Source organism: Stegodyphus dumicola, chromosome 1 (assembly GCF_044657685.1).
Source record: "Stegodyphus dumicola isolate Sdum_Otavi_A_Nest chromosome 1, ASM4465768v1".
NCBI lineage: Eukaryota > Metazoa > Arthropoda > Arachnida > Araneae > Eresidae > Stegodyphus > Stegodyphus dumicola.
The window spans coordinates 272,569,950-272,593,241 of NC_140768.1; the positions used below are offsets into that span (position 1 = coordinate 272,569,950).

General features: G+C 34.6%; 1 protein-coding gene across 1 annotated transcript in view; it reads right to left on the reverse strand.

Annotated features, from left to right (window-relative positions):
* Positions 1 to 913: 913 nt before the first annotated feature.
* Atac1 (Ada2a-containing complex component 1) overlaps positions 914 to 23,292 on the reverse strand; it is an 89,767-nt gene continuing 67,388 nt past the window's right edge. Inside the window, exons 5-8 of the mRNA XM_035361066.2 lie at positions 22,171 to 22,326; positions 7,039 to 7,161; positions 6,826 to 6,926; positions 914 to 1,124 (exon numbers count right to left, since the gene is read on the reverse strand). Coding sequence (XP_035216957.1) covers positions 980 to 1,124; positions 6,826 to 6,926; positions 7,039 to 7,161; positions 22,171 to 22,326 — 525 coding nt within the window. The 3' untranslated portion in view covers positions 914 to 979. The remainder of the gene's footprint in view (positions 1,125 to 6,825; positions 6,927 to 7,038; positions 7,162 to 22,170; positions 22,327 to 23,292) is intronic.

The window sequence follows — 23,292 nt, forward strand, 5'->3', positions numbered from 1 at the left end:
TTCATTAGCAAAACAAATGCAATGTTAGAATAAATTGGTGTCTCTTTTGCATAATGAAACTGAAAGAAAAAAAAAAAAAAAAAAAAAAAAAATGTGTGTTTGCCAAGCTATATACTGCCAAGAGAGGATTTACCCTATACCTTGTACTTGAGCCAAAGTATCAGTCACTATTTCCCCTCCCAAGCTATGTTACCTTCCATGTTGGGATTTACTCCTGCAACTATTGCCTAACAGGTAAGCCTAACAATATTTATAATTGATGAATAAGTCTATGCAAGTTATTTTTTCAACAATTCAATTTAAATGTCTGTGAAGATTGTTAATTTAATTTGTGTTCTACTTAAACAAAACTCATTTCATAATTAAATTAAGATTTCATATTTATTTTGAATTATGATTCTTTAATGAAATTGTGCTAAATGCAGAATGCATACTCAAAATGCCTTAGTTGTGTTAATGCACTATACATCATAAATCTTGCATGTTTACTTTCATTGGCTGACTGATTATCCTTATCGTAATGTTTCTAATTATTTAAATGTAATATAATCACTTACCTAGTTATATAAATACGGAAAATTGCATCATGTACCACATTGGGAAGGAAGTAATTTATTTTTATTTCATTACTTTTAAACCTTTATAGGGGTTTCTGAACAAACTGTATAAAGTCAGTTGCTCTCATAAAATGCATAAAGACACCCTTTTGTAAGCAGACAACCCTTAAATAACTTTGCCATAAATAAACTAATCCCTCGTTCATTAGTATATTAATATACCTACCTAAATATGTCACAAAAACTGTTTTACAAAGTAAGTTAAAGATAATGAGTATTTTAACATCCATATGTGGTAAGTCATTTACGGTATTTCAATATTGTATATCTATTTTCTGTAACTGTCTACACCCTAATGACGGGGGGAAATAATAATAAAACTTTATTCACAGTTATTTACATATGTCATATATATTTGTAAACTATGTAGCTGGCATATAGTTAGGATCCAGATAGTTGTAATCATTTCCTAAGAAATGCATATAATCGCGATCGAGAAATCCAGTGCTTGCATGATGTATAGCTTCTAGCCTATGATCTGCAGTATGCTGTCCAATTTCATGCATACTGAAATATAAAAATCAGGATAAATTAAAAAAAATTAAAAAGTATAAAAATCATCATACAGAATCTAGGTTTTTAAATATGAATATGCCTGTAAGAAAAAGAATGACTACATATAAGGTAACTCAATTTATAATCTATTTTCAGTTAAGATATATTTGTATCATACATATACCATACATATACATATAAGGTGATAATTCAGAGGTTCACATTCATGGCATGTTTTTCTTTTTAGTCGTGGTCGAAGCAGTAATAGATGCGAGATACATGCAGATGACATAATAGAAGTCTTGAACTTTTATAACCATAAAATCATTGAGTAATCACAATATATCTTTATTATGTGACAATTAACGGAATTCAAACATCATATTGAGTAGCACAGCATAATGGGGCCAATCTGCTCCCCAAAAAATTTTTAAATATGCACTCACCTTTTTTTTTTTTTTTAAACAGTAGACAAAAAAAGATGAAGCAAGAGACATGGTTTATTCAAGCAACAGCAGGCAAGAAAAGGTGACGTGTACTAACATACTAACAGCAGTCATATTTATAAACTGGAAATCCTGAGCAGCCGATTGGGCTAAAGATTTTACATTGCACAGAAATTTCAGGTAAAGAGTGACATAATATGCTGCAGAGCATTGCAAAATGATGCAAAGCATATCCTTGATGCGAGAATGTGTTTAATTAAAATTTATAAATTTAAAGGTACATTGCCAATTGGTTGCAATTAAGTTTAATAATTTTGTTTCATATTTTATATTTTACACACACGCACATATATATATGTGTGTGTGTGTATGTAAAATATAAAATACATTCTGTCACAAAAAATATATGCACCCAGAAGGAAATGAACTACTGTCATGGAACTTAACATATATGCAATGTGTAAGGAGATTAACAAATGAACACAAATTCAGAACAAAAGATTGTTTTATAAAGAAGTTATGGCATGAAAAAGGTTACAAATTAGCAAGAAGTGTAGCCACCTCTAGCAGCTATAAAAGCCGAAACATGCTGTGGCATCGAATCAAGTAGGTCACCTATGACCCCCTGTAGAAGGTCACACTATAATCTTTGTAACTGGGCAGTTAATTCACAGATATTCCAGGACGCCTTCAGTTGCCTTCCAAGCATGCCCCAAACATGCTCTATTGGCAAGAGGTCTGGTGACCTGGCAGGCCATGGGAGAATGTCATATCATTGAAGACACTGTTGGGAGAGTCATGCAGTATGTGGACAAGCGCTGTCTTACTGATAAATGGCACCTGGACGACTTGATAGCATAGGCAGTACAACCAGTCCACATAACTGACAGCCATCATAGTGCCTTGAAGGATGACTAGAGATGATTATGTGTTTTAACAAGTTTCTCCCCACATTGTCACACCTTTTGTAATCATTGTATGCCGCTTGACAACAAATGCTGGATCGGACAGCTGGCCTGGCTGCCTCCACACGCATGTGCATTTGCCATTACCACCAAGACCAAATCAGGATTCATCGGTGAAGATCACACATCCCCAGTTGGTGGCGTGTGATCTTCAGCGATGGCGGTAACATTCCAGCTTGCCCGCATTGGACAAAACTCCAGTTGACAATGCCTATGATGTGGGGTCAGCGATAAGCATCTTAACACTAGAATTATGTGAACGGTGATGATCTTTCTGATAATAATTCTGTTTCAGAAACTGAACCTGATGAAGAATTTCATACCGAAATTACATCCAGTTTATCCGACAAGGACTGGATTGTTTTTACTGAAACAAGTGAATCCAATTTGTCTGATGGAGAACTTGTTTGCGAAACAGAAAAGGAAAATAAGAATTTAGATCGAGATCCCAAAGACTGATCCATTTGCCCTTGTTTTGGATATTTGGAATACTTTTATTGAAAACTGCTTAAAATGTTATAAACTGGGCGAAAATATAACAGTGGATGAACAATTTCCCATGAAGATCCGATGCCGATTTATTCAGTATATACCTAAAAAGCCAGACGAATTTGACATTAAATTTTGGCTTGCTACTGATGTGAGGTCAAAATATTTACTGAACAGATTTCCCTATTTGAGAAAATTTGAAAAGACCAGCTGGAGAAACAGTAGGTAACCATGCAGCTTTTCTCTTGATGGAACTGCTGAAATTAGTAATAGAAATGAGGAATTCAGGGATAGGCTACATTGGCAAAATAAATCGTTCAAAAGGAGAAGTACCTTATTCTTTCAAAAATATATGCGATGAGCTCTTTTCTAGTAAGATTGCTAAGAATGACAATATAACACGTCTTACCAAGGGGGGAAGGAAAGAATGTCGTGCTCCTGAGCGCCATGCACCCAACAGGTATATGAAAAACGTTGTAATGGATGTCGGTAGCACATACCAGTGTCAGCCAGTCATCTTTGAATGGTTTCCCTTGATTCGACTGGATGCCTGGAAGGTGGTAAATGATGGCAAATCGATGCTAGGAATGTTGCTGGTGCAGAAGTGCCTGCTCTTCTGCTTGCACAATCCTCACACTCATTTGTGTTATGTCTCAGAGGCATCTCTAGTCACAATACCACCCATCTAAGTCGACAAATTCGTTTGAATAGCCCTATGGCAAAAGCAATCATGCTTTCAGATTCTCACAGTTACACATCTCATATGTGCATAGCATACTTATCCTTGTCTCTCACTGGAATCGAAATTTTGATCATTTACGTATCTTTTACCAGATTACATACTTGCCGAGTTTTTTGTGAATTTGGCAATTTCTTCTGGGCACACACACACACACACACACATATATATATATATATTTTTGTGACAGAGTGTATTTATATATGTGCTAAGCAGCAAGCAAATGCTTTATTAATTTTTTATTAAGAATTAATTTTTCAATTTCCTTGCAGAATTATTTTGTGTTTCTGAAAACACCAAATATTAAGAAAGTATCATGAACCATAAAACTATATTATTCATTCAGTATTTTATATCAAATGGACAATAAAGTTTTTTTCAAACCCTTCTCTCTCTCTGCATGCGTGTATAAAGCATGGCTTCTTAAACTTTTTTCAGTCGCGATCCCTTTTTATCACTGAGATTTTTTTCTCGACTTCAGGACCCAGGACCGGATTTCCATATAAGCTACACAAGCTTAGGGCCCCTCAAAAAATTAAAATATAGTATAAATAGTATTAAAATATATTATAACATACTTATAAAGGGCCCCATATCTCAAATAGCTTAGGAGACCTTATCAAGTCTAAATCTGGCTCTGACAGGATCCCATAAGCATTGCGCTAATCCGACACATGTGTGAGTTAAACTGTCAATTTTTTCACTTGTACTTTAATATACTATTGCAGTCTTAGGTCATTAACTTTAATTTCTAATTTTAAGACATAGAACAATGTGAAAATTTTAAACCATTTACCATTTAAAAAAGTAACAAACGAAATGGCAGCGTCACGTGCAAAGCAAGTAAAATGAACGTTTATATTATAAAAAGAATGCATCAAAACATTTTCGTTTTCCTTTTGTCTGTATTATCTTATCTTTGTATCTATTTTAAGATACATTGTGTAAAAATTATTATAATTAGTTAAAGAAATATCAAAACTGCTAAAATTTTTGGCGACCTCTGCTGCAGGTCCCACGACCTTCATGGTAGTCGCAACCCACAGTTTAAGATACCCTGGTATAAAGCAAAATATTTAAAAAATATCACAGCATTCAAAGCAAGGATTTATAGGTAAGATATCAGTATATAACTCATTCTAGCTAAACATTTGAAGGTAAAATTTGATAGAACTATAGTATACTTAAGAAGTTGCAGATTATTATTAAAAAGGAATTTTTTTCATGGAAGCTGATTATTTTTTAGAGTAAAGTCTAAAGACATATAAAGGATTTTATATTTAGAAATATAAGTTAAATATTTTTGACAAGAGAAGAGAAAAACTTTTAATGAGAAATTAGCATTATATTCATAAGTAGGATAAACTTTTTATGCTAATTATAAACATTTTTGTTTATAGTAACTTTGAAATATATAAATTTGTTTATAGTAACTTAAAACAAACCATGCTGATAAAGTATTACACTTTAAAAGATAAATAAAAAAGGATGGGACTATAGCATTTTTAAAAGTGAAAATGACTTATGTAATATACTGACTTAGAAGTAGACAGTGCTATGCAAAAGTGTTGTATTGGTTGTCCATTTCTGTTCATGCAATGATGTTGCCATTCGATATATATAGATAAATCTTGTGTTTTACGCATTTTCAATGAGGGGCAAATAATAGGTGCTCAATGCATGTACCATTCAATTTCAGAAATTTGAGAATTGGGATTTTCTTGTTTCATGATATCAGCAGTATGGTGAAAGGATACAGATAGTGGGAAAAGAAAGAGTAATCAGGTCAACTGCATGGGAAAAGCAACCTTGAATGATCATGATCTTCAGAGTTAGCTGTATCATATGTAGCAAGCAACACCAAACCTTAACTCAAGTGACCACCTAACTGAAAGATGGCAATAGGTAGATGAACTCAGCAGTGCTCCTTCCACCATATAGGCATCAGAAGTCTATGACCCATGAGAGGACAATGACTTACATGGGTCTCAGGACACTATGCCTAGACCATTGACAACTAGAAGTGAGTAACATGGAATAATGATTCTCTATTCTGACAGCATCACATTAATGGTAGGCTAACAATGTGTGTGTCTCATAAAGTCATAGATCCATCATATCAGGTTGGAATTGTAAAAGACCATCACAGCTCAGTGATGATATGATGTATTTTCTCTTAGCAATGTGCTGAACTTTTGGTTCAAGCATCCTATCTGTATCTAAGTATGTGAATCTGTGAGATGATCACTTAGATACCTTGATGTTTTTTTGCAATCTGGATGACTTTTGTCAGAGAACCCAGTTGACTACTGCATGGTTTGAGAAACATTCTACTAAAATTTCCCTATAGAATTGATCACTGAAAAGACCATATTTAAATCTTATTAAACATTTTTAAGATACCCTGAATAAAATGTGACAAGTACATCATCCCCATGAACATTTAATTAATTTAGGGGAAAGTCTAGAAGATGAACCTCTGAAGCACTTCTGTAAACTTGTTGAATCCATGTATCGTCGTGTGGCAACCACTACAATGACAAAGGAGCGGCAACTCATTACTAACTGGATATCTCTAATTCAACAGTACTTACTGTTTGCCCTTTTAAATTTGTGAACTAGTCAATTTAAAAAATTAAACATTTTAGTATTTACCTAAGTATGATTTGAAACATCAACTGGCTTGGATTCATTGATATTTTTATCAGGTGGCTTGGCAACAAAATTACTTTGCAAAAATGGGTAATATTAAATATTTTGCTTATGTTTTACATTATCATGATTTACTGGGAAGGGGGTGTCTTGGAAGACTGATGAAGCAAATGCTACATGATTTATTCTATCGTTTTGAGGTACAAGCAAATATGTAAAATTTTTAAAAGTAAAGTAGCATGTACAGCTTCTAAAATGAAAACCTTTATTGAAAGAATTATTATACTGAATATTTATACTCTGACCACATAAAAAAAAAAAAAAAAAAAAAAAAAAGTTCACAAATATATGAAACAATTTTTTTTAAAAAAAAGATCTATAACATTAAATATTGAAAAAAAAATAGAAAATGATAAACATACCACTCAACACAATCCTCACAGAAATCAATATTCATAGGTGGTTTGCACTCTGTACAATGCCACCGTACTCCTATAATAGGATCAGTTTTGCACCGACAACACTAAAAATAGGTAAAAGAATAGTACTCATTTTAACTGCATACTGAGAAATAGTCATCTTCCAAACCCAAAATGAAACTGATTAACAACTAATTAAAGGAATGTATAATTTACTTTATAGCCAAAATGCTGAGCCAAACCACATGACCTAAGTTTCTCCTTCTGTATCTTCTTTAACATCATCAATTCTTGAAATTCTGGGGAATTTCGAAGTTCTGAACTTATTTCTTCATCATCCTATAATGTAAAATAAATTAAACTTGACATTATGTAAATAAAAAATGTATTTTAATCATATCAAATAAATTAAAGCATACATAATGCAAAACCTTACGCTTATAACACTTACTTGATATACTTTATCATATATGAATAAACTATGGTGTTTAGTTAATTGATAATATTCTTATGATAATTATATCTAGTGTTTCTGATAAAATTAAGGATCCCATAAATTTAAATACCTTATAACCATCCTTATCATAGATAATAAATATATGTAGATTTATCAAAGACATGTAATGTCTCTTTTTTTTTATGTGCAGGCGTATCTCAAGTAGTATATAGATTTGTGACAAAGTGAATATGTTAACAAGAAATCAATTAGTCTGTAAAGCAATACGACTCATAAGAATATTATCAATTAACTAAACACCATAGTTTACATTATCATGATTTACTGGGAAGGGGGTGTCTGGGAAGACTGATGAAGCAAATGCTACATGATTTATTCATTCTCAACATTTGTACGTTTGCTGCAGTTTCACTTTTAAATATTCTTCAATAATGCCCTTTCCTTATTTATAATTCAACTAATTAAGAGGCCTGATTCACAACCATGATTGGCTCTTCACACGTCTCTTTCATATTAAGATTGAACATTCTTAGCATCTGTCATATATCTCTGACTTTAAATCAAAAGTGTGATATGTGTGCTTCATCTTTTCACTTGAACTCTTATTTAGAGGCAGTTAGAGGATTTTTCGCTCACAAGCATGGTATTTTACGTAACAGACAATATGTATTTTTTTAATGATTAAATCGGCCTTTTCCTCAATAGACTAAAAGCCTATAAAAAGCATTTTTTCCACGAAAATTCTTTTCAATCAGCTTCTTGGGAAACAGCACACTTCTTTGTACTCTTCTCACATTAAGTATTTCTTTCCAATAAAATTGGTAGGTATAAAATGAAGTTGTCTTCCTAACTGAACTAAAAAGATAAAATGAATGCCTAAATTTTGCTTCCAGAAATTTCAGTAGTTAAAAAATCAAAAATGAATTTTTTGATTTTTGATTAATTACCTAACTGGTTGGATGCATAATCAATTCTCAACTAAATAAAATTATAAAAAATTCATAAATTATGTTATTTTTTAATTTCAGAAAATACACAATTGCATTTATAAACAAAATATACGGGAAAAATCACTTCTTGTCAGAAATAAAAAATATATATAGGAGTATTTTCATTACTTTTCTGAAGTTGTCATTTTCCACACATGCTAGAATAAGTAGTAAACTGATTTTACATAGAGGGACATTTCGTATGCTTGGCACATCTTGAAATTTTTATAATTCAGTCAATATTTCAAATCAGTATGATATATTTAAATTCAGGCATAACAATTCTCAGGATTTTTATTTTTAAATATCTTGTAGGATGTCCAGAATGAAAAACACATGAATTTCATTTGTTATTATGGCTTCCACTATTTTCTATCTGAAATTGGATACAATCTATTTTGTTGATATGATTGTTCAAGTATAATAATTAGTTTTTCAATATAAACCATATTTATAAACATTACCATCAAAAATTGCTCCAAGAATTGTAAATCTCACAGTGTCATTGACATTCATGAAACTAGTTGGGGTACCAAGAAATAGTAACCTTAGTGAGGTAGATGGAAATTTTTTCATTAATTTTTGCAAAAAATGATAGCTGTCTCTAACATTATCATCAGAAAATATGTAAAAATCTGAAGAATTTTCTATTTTGCTCAGTAAATTTTAACAGGTTCTAAGATCAGAACTTCTACTACCACTATCAGAATTTCCATTCTCATTCATTTTTCATTTTTTACACGAAAATATAAACTTTTATTAAACAGAATTTAAATTTCTAGTATTTGTGGGATGTCTTGGATCACAGAAGATATATTTTCAAAATGATCAAACTACTCCAGGCTCCACCTAAATGAAATAAACCTATAAAAAGCAATTTTTAAAATGAAACTTCTTTTTGTTTTTCAGTTTCCTTCTAGGGTGTTCAATAGCCCTTTGTACCATCTTATTGTTACAGTTTTTACATTAAATTACCTATTTTTAAATAGAATTGTTTCATTTCCAGGTGCAATGCTGCACACAACTTACTTGAAGAGAAAGCTAGGCGGGAAAATGAAAAATACAGGAGCATGCGGGTTTAATAAATAGATATCTCGTAATTGTACGCTTTTGCTTTTTGGGAAAAATCGAGAAAATACAAGAAAATGCTCATGCGTGATTTAAAAAGCTTATAAAAGGAGGAAGACATCTCAATTCAGTACTTGTTTTATGTTTAGAAAGCTGTTGTTGTTCACTGTAGCGAATTCGCAGTGAAATCAGATTAGCTTTCTCTATTTTGAATTAATTCTGTTGAATGTTTTTAGTAGTTTAAAAGATAACTTTTGTGAGATATTACAATATTGCATGAATATCTGAGGAAATTTAAGCATTTTGTTTTATTTTTTGTGATATAAATAAATTTTTATTCACTTTTCATTGGACTTGTGCATTCTATTTATTACGAACTCATACGCATGCAACACTTTTTGGGGTCAGGAGTGGGGTTTTGCATGCAAATCACAACAGCGATGGAAGAAAACTTTAGTCAATTTATGGCAAGAGAAATTACCAGTGTAATAGAAAATAAATTCAAGGCTATGGAAGACAAAATAGACACTATCAAAAATAAGGTCAGACAAATTGAAGAAAAAGTTTCTTCTGTAAAAGATCAAATTGAAGAAAGAGTTTCTTCAGTAAAAGAAGAAATAGAAGAAAGAGTTTCTTCTGTAAAAGAGCATATAGAAGAGACAGTTTCTGCCTTGGAACAACAAATTGATGACAGTGTTTCTGCAGCCGCTAAAGAAGTTGATACCCTAAAGAAATCCGTAGCAATGGTAGGATGCAATTCTGATGGTTTTAAATTTTTACCCATGGCTGCTCGTCCCTCCCTGAAGTTATCCACATATGATGGGAAGACTTCTTGGCAAGTGTATAAGACGCAATTCTCAATAGTGGAAGAAGCGAATGAATGGTATTTCCAAGATAAGGCCTGTCATCTCGTTGCTTCTCTGAGAACAGACACGGCAGATAGTCTTAACTCTCCCAGAAAACCAAAGACTAGCTTTTGAAGCTCTGTCCGGCGCACTGGAGCTGCACTTTGGGGAGAAAAGTTTGAAAGATTACAGTAGACTTCAGTTAAAATCCTGCCAACAGAAGCCTACCAAATCACTCCAGGAGCTCGCCACGGATGTTGAAAAGCTGTCCAACCTTGCCTTTACAGAGTGCCCAAGAGAAACGAGAGAAATCTTGTACCTGCAGTACTTTATCTATGGCATCCAGGATCTTGAAATACAGAAGGCTCTATGAATGGTGGATGCCAAGAACTTAAAAAGCACTCTGGTGTACGCCATGAAATTCAAGGCAGCCCGGCAAGGAACTCGCAGAGATCACCACCCAATCAGAGCCACTCAAGCACAAGAGCCAGTGGATCAACTGACTGCTCGTCTAAACAATTTAACTAAACAAGTCAATGCCTTGAGGCGAAATAGAAGTAACATGAAACAAAACATGAAAGTAACATGAAAGTGTTGGAACTGCAGTACTGAAGGCCACATAGAAAGAAACTGCAGAACACCCCAGGGTATGGATGTTAAGACCTCTCCCAGCAAGAAACAGGGAAACCAATTAGTAGCCATCTTGTGGGGCGGAGGTTGCCAGATGATGAGAAGCCCTATTTTAAAGTACTTGTTGCTTAACAAGTAATTTATAGGTTCGAAAATCTAAGTCAACACTTTTTAAAAAACCAACATTTATTTTTCACGACATTTCTTATTCTACAAAATCTTAAATGCAACTAACTATCAAACAGGAAAGCAGACATAGACATAATGCATCTGCGCAAGTGATCCTCGTGACAGACGAATTCCTTAGGGTTGCTACAGAAAGCAGTCTGTCGCCACAATTCTCCCACTTTTTGAGTGGATGGCTACACACTCAAAACATAAAACTTACATCAATATAAATGAGTGTTATTTAACAAAGAAAATTACTTAATACTTAAATCATATTACTTGAAAACAAAATTAATACTGATGAGTAATACAAAATAAATCATAATAACTCAAAGACATGAATTACATTATTTGTGATTTTACAACTCTACCACTACTGGTGGTGAAAGGAACTTGATCATTTTGAGTATTATCTATTATATTATCCAATTTCAATCTAAACAATCTCTGTATTGTTCTCAAGAACTCTGAATTATTACATTTTACAACAGCAACTCTTATGTTGCCATCTCGACCAGGGATCACCAGAATAACGCGTGCTAAATTCCAATATGCACGATTTTTATTTTGATCCTCCAGCAAGACAATTTCTCCTACAGAGAGAGGTTTATTTTTGTAATTTCTGGTAGACTGCTGTCTTAACTGCCCTAGATACTCAGAGCGAAATCTCACTCTTAACAATTCTCTCATTCTCTGGAGATACTTTGCTTTTCTACTCAATTTTTCTTTGTCCACATTGTCAATATCAGGTACACCCGACTGTGGAGTTTCATGCAGAAATATTTCCGGAGTTAAAGGCAAGGGATCTTCAATATCGTCAAACACGTACATAAGTGGTCTTGAGTTGACAATTCTTTCACAATCGCACAAAACGGTGAGTAACTCTTAATAACCAAGAGAAGCACGGCCTAAAATTTTTCTCAATATTTGTTTTACAATTTGTATTAAACGCTCCCATCATCCATCCCACCAAGCAGTGGATGGAGGATTAAATTTCCATTGTATTCTCTTTTCAGCAGCCTTAGAGCAGAGGCAGTCCCAGTCGATGATTTGCAGAACTCTCTCTGCACCCACAAAATTTGTCCCATTATCGGAATATATGGTGGTAGGGCATCCACGGCGTGCAATAAAACGTCTTAAAGCCTGAAAAAATGTGCAGAGGTGAAGAGTAAAATATATGATTTTTGTCCATCCTTTAAATGCAAGGGTCTTGCAAGATCACATCCCATGATTTCAAAAATGGCTGAATCACGAACCCTAATCATTTGGTAAAACACCTGGGACTGTTTCACCTCTTTTAGCCTTAACTCTCTTATATATTACACATTTTCTTATGCAGTTCCTTATAGTTTTACGTGATTTTAAAATCCAGTATCTTTCTCTTAAATGCAACATCAGCAATGTAGTACCTGCATGCAACAAATCTTTGTGGGCACTTAATATCAATAATTTGACTACTGAATATTCAGAAGGTAATATGATGGGAAACTTAAAGCTGCTAGAGTCGTCACGATAAGCAACATTAGACTTAGCTTTATTAGACCCTGACTATCGACAAATGGTCCGAGTCGTCTTAGCTTATCATCTGTTTCACCATTAAACGACTCTTTTTGTATTAATTACATTAAAACTATTTCTCCCCTTTCTATTTCAGATACAGTCAAATCCTTAGAATGGTTGCTATTATTATAAAATCTGAATATCCATGATAACATTCTTACAATTTTCTTAAATGATGAGAAATACTTATAGTACCATTCAATACAATTATCATTCTTTACCAACATAACAATAATTGTCTTACATATTTCTGAATTAACTAAATCCTCATCTGGTTCATCATTAGATTTAGGCCAATTTGCATCATCTTTCAATAACCAATCAGGTCCCTCCCACCATTTTCGTTCTATTAATTGATCTGCATAACAACCTCTAGAAAGTAGGTCAGCAGGACTGAGACTACCAGGGACATGTCGTCATACAGTGGGGGAGTCAAAGACCTGATTTCCTGTACACGATTAAAAACGAATGCTCCTCAACGTTGATTTCGCCGTATCCAACTTAAAGCCGTCGAGGAGTCAGTCCAACAGTGAATACGAACTTCATGTAGGCCAATATCATTAATAACTGAAGACAATAACCTAGAACCAATATTACAAGCAAGAAGTTCTAATCGAGGAATCGTAATAGGTTTTAAAGGCGCTACTCTCGATCTTGCGTGTACCAAACTAACCTTTACCTTTCTGCCACTCTGTACTCTTAAAAAGATGCATGCAGTTTACGCACTTTTACTACTGTCACAAAAGAGATGTATACTCACATCTTCATTAATAGATTTGAGACCTACCTATCTAGGTATTTGGATACTGGATAGCAAGTATAACTTTTTATGCCAAAACCTAAACTTTTTGGGTTAATTCATTGGGAAGAACATCGTCCCATTTAAGACTTAAATTTCAAGTTTCCTGTAAAATTAGTTTTGTAATCAACATTACAGGAGCCGTATGTCCTATAACGTCAAACACCTGATGAGCTACTGCTAAAACTAGTCTTTTAGTAACTGGGTCATCCAATTTTATATCTTGACTTATTTTGCAAGATAAGGTATCTGTAACTGTATGCCATACAAGGCCCAAAACAGACACATCTCCTTCCATGGAAGAATATTCCTCTGGCACAACACTTCTTATATTGGATTTCCAGAATCTTAAATTAAAATGACCCGAAGCCATAATTATTTGTGATTCATTTACAAACTTTCTCATTTCTATTTCTGAATCCATACTAGCTACACAGTTATCTACGTAAAAGGATGTTTTCAATATCTCCGCTGTATGACTTAAGCTTTTGGGAACTACACTCAAATGATACTGTATTGTAGCGGCCAATAAATACGGACTACACGTAATACCCAAAACTACCCTTCTATGCCGATACATTTCAACTTGCTCTTGATTATTCCTACTGAGCTACATAAATCTCAAAAAGTCTCGATCTTTTTCCCTTACATATATTTGCAAGAACACTTTTTCTATATCTGAAGTAACACCAACGTAATTCTTGCGAAACCGATTAAGAATCAAAGGAATAATTTCAATTAAATTTGGTCCTGTAGATAAACAATCGTTCATTGATGGGTAACCAGGCGAATGAGAACTTGCGTTAAACACTGGTCTTATACTCATGTTACTATTTTCTTTAACAACCACTCTATGAGGTAAATAATCTACACCCCTATATTTATTCTTATCCGGTACTTTTTCAATTATCCCGAGTGCTAACCAATTCTGGAAAACGTCTCCGTAAGCGACAAAATTTCCCGTAGTCATTAATTTTCGTTCAGTACTTACAAGACATTTGAACAAGAAATAATGGCAATAATTAAATTGCTTCTTGTCATTATTTCTTGTCACGCTGGAGAAGAAAGAGAAGAGCAGTGAAATTTATCATGAAAAATTCATGGTTGGCATGAAGATTGCAGTGGAGAGATATAAGAGCGGGCACCCTGCAGTGCTTCCACTGTCAAGGATTTCACCATGCTCAAAGTCACTGTAATCATGTTGCTCGCTGCGTTAAATGCGGTGAAAACCACCAATCTTCTATGTGCACAATATCCAAGGATACACCTCCTAAATGTGCCAATTGTAATGAAGTCGGTCACACGGCGAACTATAGAGGGTGTATAAAGTTTCCCAAGCCAAAAGCTGCTGTGCAAAAATCTTACACGGATAGATTTGTTACAAACAAATCATACTCAAATGCCCTCACTTCAGGACTGGCTCCCGAAAGTGTCACGGAAGCTAAGCCATTGCTTCATAAATTAAAAACGTTTGTCGCACTGATTAAGAGCTCAAGGTTACCCCTACTGTTTAAACAAGTAGCACATAATAAAAACACAACTGAAGATAGCATCAAATAATGGATAACCGGCCCACAAGTGTTACTCTCATTAAACTCTGCATTTGGAATGTGAATGGACTTAATACTAAATTTTTAGAATTTCAACATTTCATTCAAGATCATGATATGGACATTGCATTAGTTACAGAAACTCATGAACAAATGTACCACAGGCTCAAAATCGCAAACTTTAGAGACTACAGATGTGATAGGACTAGTCATCGTGGTGGTGTCTGTATATATGTTAAAAATATCTTTTCTTCATGTTTAATTTGTGCATCAAGAAACTTTAATATAGAAGTTGTCACCATATGTGTTGTGCTAACAACATTCAACAAATTGTATTTTACTGTGTGCTACAACCCTCCTAATAATAAGCTTACAGATTTAATATTAAATAATCTCTTACCTCCTAACTTACCTACAATTCTAGCTGGAGATTTTGAAAGCTAAAAATGTTGCTTGGAACTGCTGAAGATCAAACTTAAATGGCAACGTTTTACATAACTTTATTATCAATAATCCGGTTTCCATCTATGTGCCGGACGACTACACCTATAGACCGGAACGAATCGAATTTTCTGACATTCTGGGTGTTGCACTTTCCATAACGATGCTTCCTATGGTATTAGACGTCAAACATGAACTTTCCTCTGACCATCTTCCTGTTTTGGCATATTTAGGAATAACAAAGAAACAAGACAAGTATTGCACCAAAGTTGAATGGACGCTTTTTCAAAACGTTCTATTGACAAGCAATCTGGCTTTAGGTAATCTTAATGACAAGAATGGCATCGATAATGCAATAAGCAAAGCAATGCAGACCATCCAGGAGGCAATTACGGAGGCTACTGAACATCTCAGCTCAAAGGAAAATGCTTTTTGCCTCCCCCGCAGCACACATGACAAGATGCGGCAATGCAATAAGCTCCGCAAAGAATATCACCTGACATGGGACCCGCAAATTAAAAGAGTGATTAATTGGCTTGGCAAGGAAATTAAATACGAAATTAATAGCTTCAAAAATGAAATTTGGGCCATAAAAAACTCCAATCTCAATACTCAGGATGGCTTCCATTGTGCATAATGGGTCTGTACGCAACGAACAGACCCATTATGCACAATGGAAGCCCTGCCATAACGAATCAAGAAAAAGTGAACTCCTTCGCTACATATTTGGAAGAGCATTTCTCGCCTAACTTAACACCTTGTGATGCAAAATTTGAACAAGAAACTCTCATCAAAATTCAAGAATGGCTTAACTCCCCTACTGTTAATAATCTAATCCCGCTCACTACTCCAGCGGAAGTATCTGCAATAATCAAGGAACTCAAACCCAGAAAAGCTCCAGGAATTTATGGAATTACTAATAAATCTATTAATTTACTGCCTCTTAACTTTATCTGCAAAGTCACCGTATTTCTAATGCAGTACAGACTAACTGTTATTTTCCGACTGTATGGAAAACTGCAAAAATTGTCATGATCCCGAAGCCTGGAAAAAATCACACCCAGACCGACGGCTACAGACCAATTAGCCTTCTACCAGTGCTCAGTAAAATTTCTGAACATATCATACTCTCCAGAATCCAACACCACCTAGATGCACTTCCTCCGGAGCAATTCGGATTTAGAATAAATCTCTCAACTACTGAACAACTGGTATGCACCATCGAATTTGCAGGTTCGGCTCCATAACAGACAAAATGTAGCTATCCTCATGTTGGACATGGCAAAAGCCTTCGACTGCATCTGGCTTGAGGGATTAATTATCAAGCTAATGAGTTTCAACTTTGAACACGAACTCCTTCACATCCTCCACTCGTTCATCACTGACAGGAACTTTAAAGTCTGTGCCAACGATGATCTCTCTACTGAAAGAAAAATTAAAAGCGGCATCCTACAAGGCAGTGTTTTAGGTCCCACCGTGTATATTTTCTACGCTGCAGATTTTCCCAAAATTAACTCTTCCAACTCCATCTTTGCCTGTCAATCCGACGACACAGCAATTGCTGTGAAATCAGCAAACTTCAACCATGCCATCAAAGTCCTACAGAAATTTACTCCATACATCGAAAACTGGTGTAGTAAATGGAAGATCAAAATTAATGCAAATAAATCGCAACTATTGCTCATCAGAAGAAGAAAACTAAGCCGCCCTGTAAATAACAACCTTCTGCTGTTTAATGAAACTCTTCCCACAGTTTGCCAGGCCAAATACCTCGGACTCACTATTAATGATAAGCTTACCTAGACACCGCACATAAACAATGTCAGGAATCAAGCCCTGAAAGTCATAAATTGTCTCCTGCCCATCTTAGAAAAAATATTCCAATCTTGATCTATGCAAGAAACGACTCATCTATTTGACTGCTGTGAGACCCATCTTCACGTATGCATCTCCTGTGACAAAACTCGCCACCGTTAATAAACTGCAAATTGTGCAAAATAAATTCTTGAGAATCACTACAAATGCCCCTTACTATGTAAGGAACTCTGTGTTGCATAGTGATCTACGAATTGACACCTTAAAAGATTTCCTGCACAAGAGCAATGAAAACTGTTTTCAAAAAGCGTTTAACTGCAGACAGCTAAACTTTTTTTAAACCTTCAACAACGAAATCCTTGCAGAAGACCCATTTCTACGGCCTTTTGCTGCATTTTCACTAAATGCAGACGATAATCATCCTACTTAATCTCCCAAAACCAAGCAGCATTTGTCGAAGCCACAGCCTGGGAGGTTGACCCCTCCCGTGACCTAGGACTTAGAAAATTTCTATCTCCGCTTTGGAATACTCAGCGCTACTGTAAAGACTGCACATACCTGTACATATTTATTCTGATTTATTTTAATATGTTACTTTTATTTTTATTATATTCAACGTGTGTAACAATAACTACAACTTCATATTTCCTGTCAACTAAGCACTACTGAGACTGATGAACTCTGTGCTAAGCCACGCCCAGTGCTCATGAATTTTGGACTTCGCAGCAATTTCACGAACTGTTGGTGAAAAATTCTTGTGACATCCATTCACTAGGACTCTTACCCATTACAGAAAAATATGTTTTTATTACTTAAATGGCAGATATTTTTAAAAAACATGTTTTTTCACAAGTTTACTACCCCAGCCAATGGCATGAACCCTTAGCCATCATGACATGGCTCTACATTTTGACTTAGTTTTCTACGCTTATATTGTAAATTTTGTATATACTCATATTTAACCAAGATTCAACTTTGGAACTTCTATCTGAAGAACTATGTTTTATTTTTGATTTTTCATTGCAACTATTAATGCATATTTATATCTGATTTGAGTTTTACACCACCCCTCGATGTAACACTCTTTAGCAGCAATGTGCCACATCTTCTCTTATTATCATATCTCTGTGACACATTTGTTTTGCTTATGTACTTCCAGGAACCCATATTGGATGACAACTGGCAAAAAAACCTGCAATCCACGCAGGCTGAGTCCAGTATATGGAAATGGAATGGAATGCCTGTTTCATTGCTCTTGGTGTGCCGTTCCAGCGCTCATTAGAAGACGTTATTGCGATGCGTGTCATCCAGCAATAAGTACCGTGGTTCCGGGCCATAATGGTTTTTCCTGGATTCTGCAAAGTGGTGACAATGTGAGCAACTGCCGTGGGCGGCATCCTGTTCTACGATTCGGCGGCGATAGACTTCAAGTTGTGGTTCCCGGTGGTTAACTGCCGGGGGCGGCGTCTAGTTTCCAAAGTTAAGCGACGTCAAATTTCAGGTTGTGGTTTCCAGTGAGCAAATGCTGAAGGCAGCATCTTTAATACAAGTGTTTTTCAGGCGATGTTTTTCCAAGCTGTGATTTCCGGTGAGCAACTACCGCGAGAGGCATCCTGTTTCATGATTAAGCGGCGTCAAATCTCAAGCTGTGATTTCCGGTGAGCAACTACAGTGAGCGGCTTTTACCATTTCAAGTGCATTCAAGGTTTAATTTAATTCTTTCAGGTGCTTTGTTGGCCAAAAGCATAGACCTTTATAGTGAAGTGAAATTCAAATTAATCGCATAGTTTTGTTCCATGATATGTTTTTCGTGTATTGAATGCCAGTATTCATAGATTAGGTAATATATTTACTGTATCATTAATAGTGTAATATTCTTTAAAGGAAAAACCCTTGAAGTTAATGAATAGCTAAGTGTAATTTTTGACAATGATTATGTTACACTCTTTAAGTTTCTGATATTGATCAAATTTATTTATTGTATTTTTATTTTTTATATATATTGTTAATAAATTGGTTAAGTTTAAAACTTTTGTCTTCTATGTCTGCACAGTATATAATCTTAGGCAGCTTCTATTGCTATTTTTGCTAAATGTTTTTATAACTTTAAACTCTGCTTTTGCATTGCTTCTTTCCCTCTTGCGCACACAAATCATTATGCGAATATCTATTTGCAATTATTAAAGCCTTAAAAATCATGTCTGCGATGTTATCGTCATGCGATAATTTGTAAGTACTTTATTTTTTACCACAATATTTTCGATGGCGATGTTTTTAAACTGTGAAGTTTTTGAACTGCTTTATTTTCGACGACAATATTTTGTACCACAATGTTTTAGAACTGTGATTTTTTTCTCTTTCTTCACGATGTATTGTATCATGACGTTTTCGCCTTGCGTTGTTTTCGTCCGTGATGTTTTCGGCTGTAACCACTTTTACCGCCATTTTATTCTGCAAACTGCAAAACCTCAAGAAATACTTAATACGTACCTAAAGAGAGAGACAAAAAATGACAAAAGACCAATCGCATGGACGGAAGTAACCACATTTGAGAAATGTAAGAAAGATCTGTCAGATGCGACGATCTTGTACCATTTTTCATCAGAGGCCCCACTCGCAATTGTAGTTGATGCTCTGACACAGGTATGGGTGCAGCTCTTCACCAACAAGTTGGAAAAGGATGGCAACCTCTTCCTTTTCACTAAAAAAAAAAAAAACTATTGTACCTCTAACACAACATATGATAGATTCATACGATAGAGAGCTCCTTGCGCCATATATGGCCATAAGGCACTTTTGACATATGGTTAAAGGTCGTAACTCATAAAAGACTCATTCTAAGTGGCCAGAGGCATTTCCATTAGATATCCACACAGACTGTTGCAGCAGCCTTCTACGCAGGTTGGATCTTCAGATTCGGATCCTCACTCTGGCTAACTACCGACCAGGGAAGGCAATTTGAATCATCACTTTTCGATGCACTAACTAAGTTCCTGGGTACAGCTTGACACCGCACATCTCCATACTATCCATCTGCAAATGGCCAAGTTGAAAGATTTCATTGGCAGCTGAAATCCACAATCATGGCACACAGCAATGATGAGTGGACTGCTGTATTGCCTACAATTTTATTAGGGTTCAGAGCCACTTGGAAGGATATCTACAAGCAACCACAGCAGAAATGGCGTACAGAACTCCAATTTGCCTCCCAGGAGAATTTCTGTGCCCTACTCCTGAAACCCCAGACCCAGTGACTTTTGTCGGAAAGCTTTGCAAAGCTATGCAACCCCTCCTAACTCCTACAAATCAACCTCATGGCAAGCAAGCAGTGACACCTGCAATCATGTTTTTCTTTGAACAGATGTGGTGAAAAGAAGCCTTCAGCCGCCATATGAAGGCTCATATGCTGTGATCAGTCGAGGCGACAAAGTTGTCACAATTTCCATTATGAAGCAAAGCTAAAACAGTAAGCATAGATCGGCTTAAACCAGCATATGTCACAAGAAAAGATACTGAAGGCTCACCACCCGCAAACAATTGCAGAACTTCCGTCCCAGCAACAAAGGATTCACCGCAAAATCAGATGCCCACGTCGGCAGCAGCTATTCCTGCACTGAACTGTGAACCACTGGCAATGGTAACTCACTCTGGCTGACGCATAATGCTTTAGTCCCCAGCATAGCTAAAATCTCGCTTTCGCTGGTGGGGGGCTGCCTGTAGCACCATACTATATTTCTTGAAAGGTGCACCTTGGATGAAGACAAAGGAGAACAGGTGGTGACGCGTGTCAAGGAGAGGAGAAAGCAGTCAGGCGTCGGCAAGGTACACTGATGCTCTGGACTTGATGTTCTGAGGTATGTGGTAAAACGCTGCTGTACGTTTCGATTTAGAAATACTGTAAAGTTCTTTCTGTACGCTTAAGTAACTTATATGTAAAAATGAATATGTAAAAATAAATTCTAACTTGAATATGGATAAGTTGCATCTTACTTTATAAGGTTTTATCAAGCATTCTAATATATATTTAGTAGAAACACCTTAAACTGACCAACGAACTACAAATGATGATTCTCTTTCTCTTACACTTTAATTTCCAGCTTTTCCCACCACCTAATCTCTAACAGCTATTTATTTGCATTGTGAGTTTAATATTATGATATTTGTTTTGAAATTATTTTAAGTTTCAAGTGTTATTAAGATTCATTTGATTGCCTTTTCTACAGAAATGCTAACACTTTTCCCCAAAAAAATTTATGGTAATTGCTTCATCTACTTATGCTACTTTGAAAGGTTTCAGAACAGCACTCCATTTTTCTGAAGCATGAGGAAATCACAACAGTGGAAAGTTTGAAATATTATCAGCTACCCAGAATATAACACAGAGACACGAAGCAAGGAAATAAATTGGCAAAATAATGCTGAATGAGTTGCTTACAATAGAACTGGAATAAATTTTTGATTAAAAACGTAATATAACAGATTCTGTATTTATGCATCAAAATTCTATACATCAGAAATATTTCAGCAGTAAAATAACACTCAGTATTTTTGTTTGATATGAAGTTAAAATTAGCTCTTTTAACCCAGGAGGTGTTATATGTGTTCTATAGTAAACTTTTTATGTTTTGTTCACAGAAACTGATCACATATCTTTTAATCCTTCATAGAATCAATAAGGTTTTAAAAATCTTAGAATTTATTTCCAAATAGCAAACAGAAATTTTCTGCCTAACCACATGGGAAAGGTAGGAAACTTGTTTTTATTATAATAGAAATTATTGAACAGAAGTCAGAATTTAAGTAAATTTGATCAAAATTATAATTTATTTCTCTCACTGAATAAAATAATAATTTATTACCCTGGAATAAAATTTTGCCTTGGAATCATAGAAAATTGTTTCAAATTTAAGCCTGTTCTTTTACAGAATTTCCATGGCCAAATAAATCACAGTGATAATTTATTATATGTCGTCATCAATTTTCTAAAATGTTCCTTAATGGTATAAATATGAAATTAATAACTTACTGATATATCAACTTTTGATTCCATGGAATTTTCATCTGCACTTTGAGGTTGTGAATAGTTATAACTGAAGTCATCATCACCATCAGGCATATATACAGGAGGTGTGTGTGAGACTAAGAATGTACTTGGCTGTTGACGAATAACATTACGACGAGGCTATATAAGGAAGAAACATAGCAAATACAATTTTTTTTCCCCTTGAGGTAGCAGTTAAACATAGTGATTTATCTCCTAGATTTATATAAATATAATAAAACTGCATCATCTTAAAACAATGTTTTTCAAAATACATGTTAAAATTTATTTTTCTTTGCTTAAAAGATTCCTATTAAAAGTATTAAATGTTATAAACATACTATAAATGTAATGTTTCACTCAAGTACAACTGACAGGTTACTAGTATTTGATTTTAACAACTTCGTTGAAATATCAAAACTGCTAAATTGCAGGCTTTTTATCTGGAAGCATTAACCCAGCATTTTTATCTGGAAGATTTAATTCCTAGTTATGATGCACATGGAAGAACACATGAGAAGAAAATGTCATCTCTGTATTTGGATTATATTTATATTTGCCTTCAGTCCTCGGTATGTTCTGACCATATGCAACAAGAAAAATCAGAGCAAAACTGCTGGCAAGTAAAGAAATATGTATTACTAGTTGGTGCAACTTTATACCATAAAGAACTCTGAGTTGAAACAGTAAAATGACTAGGCTGTGCATGCTTTAATAAATCAATTTTGAAAAATTAAACTATTTTTTTTTTAAATTTTAGCAATCAAAATGAAAGAAAATAAAGCTTAGCTTATAGGCATTAACTAATACAGAATTTACTTAGTAACTAATTTCATAAGATCTACAGAAAATTAACGATTTCAGACTAAAGAACATTTATTGATTACAAAAGTTCAAATCTAAATTTATGTGAAATGAAGTTAATAAGTACAATTTCAGAGAAAGATCAGGCAAAACCTCTGCACCCCAAAATTAAAACCATTAATAAAACTGACTCGGAAATTACCAAGCATTTTTTTCCAGCAAGAGTGAAGAATTTTTACTTGAAACTCACTTATATTTATAATGCGTAATCCAAAACTTTTCTCTTTGAATACACCATGAACC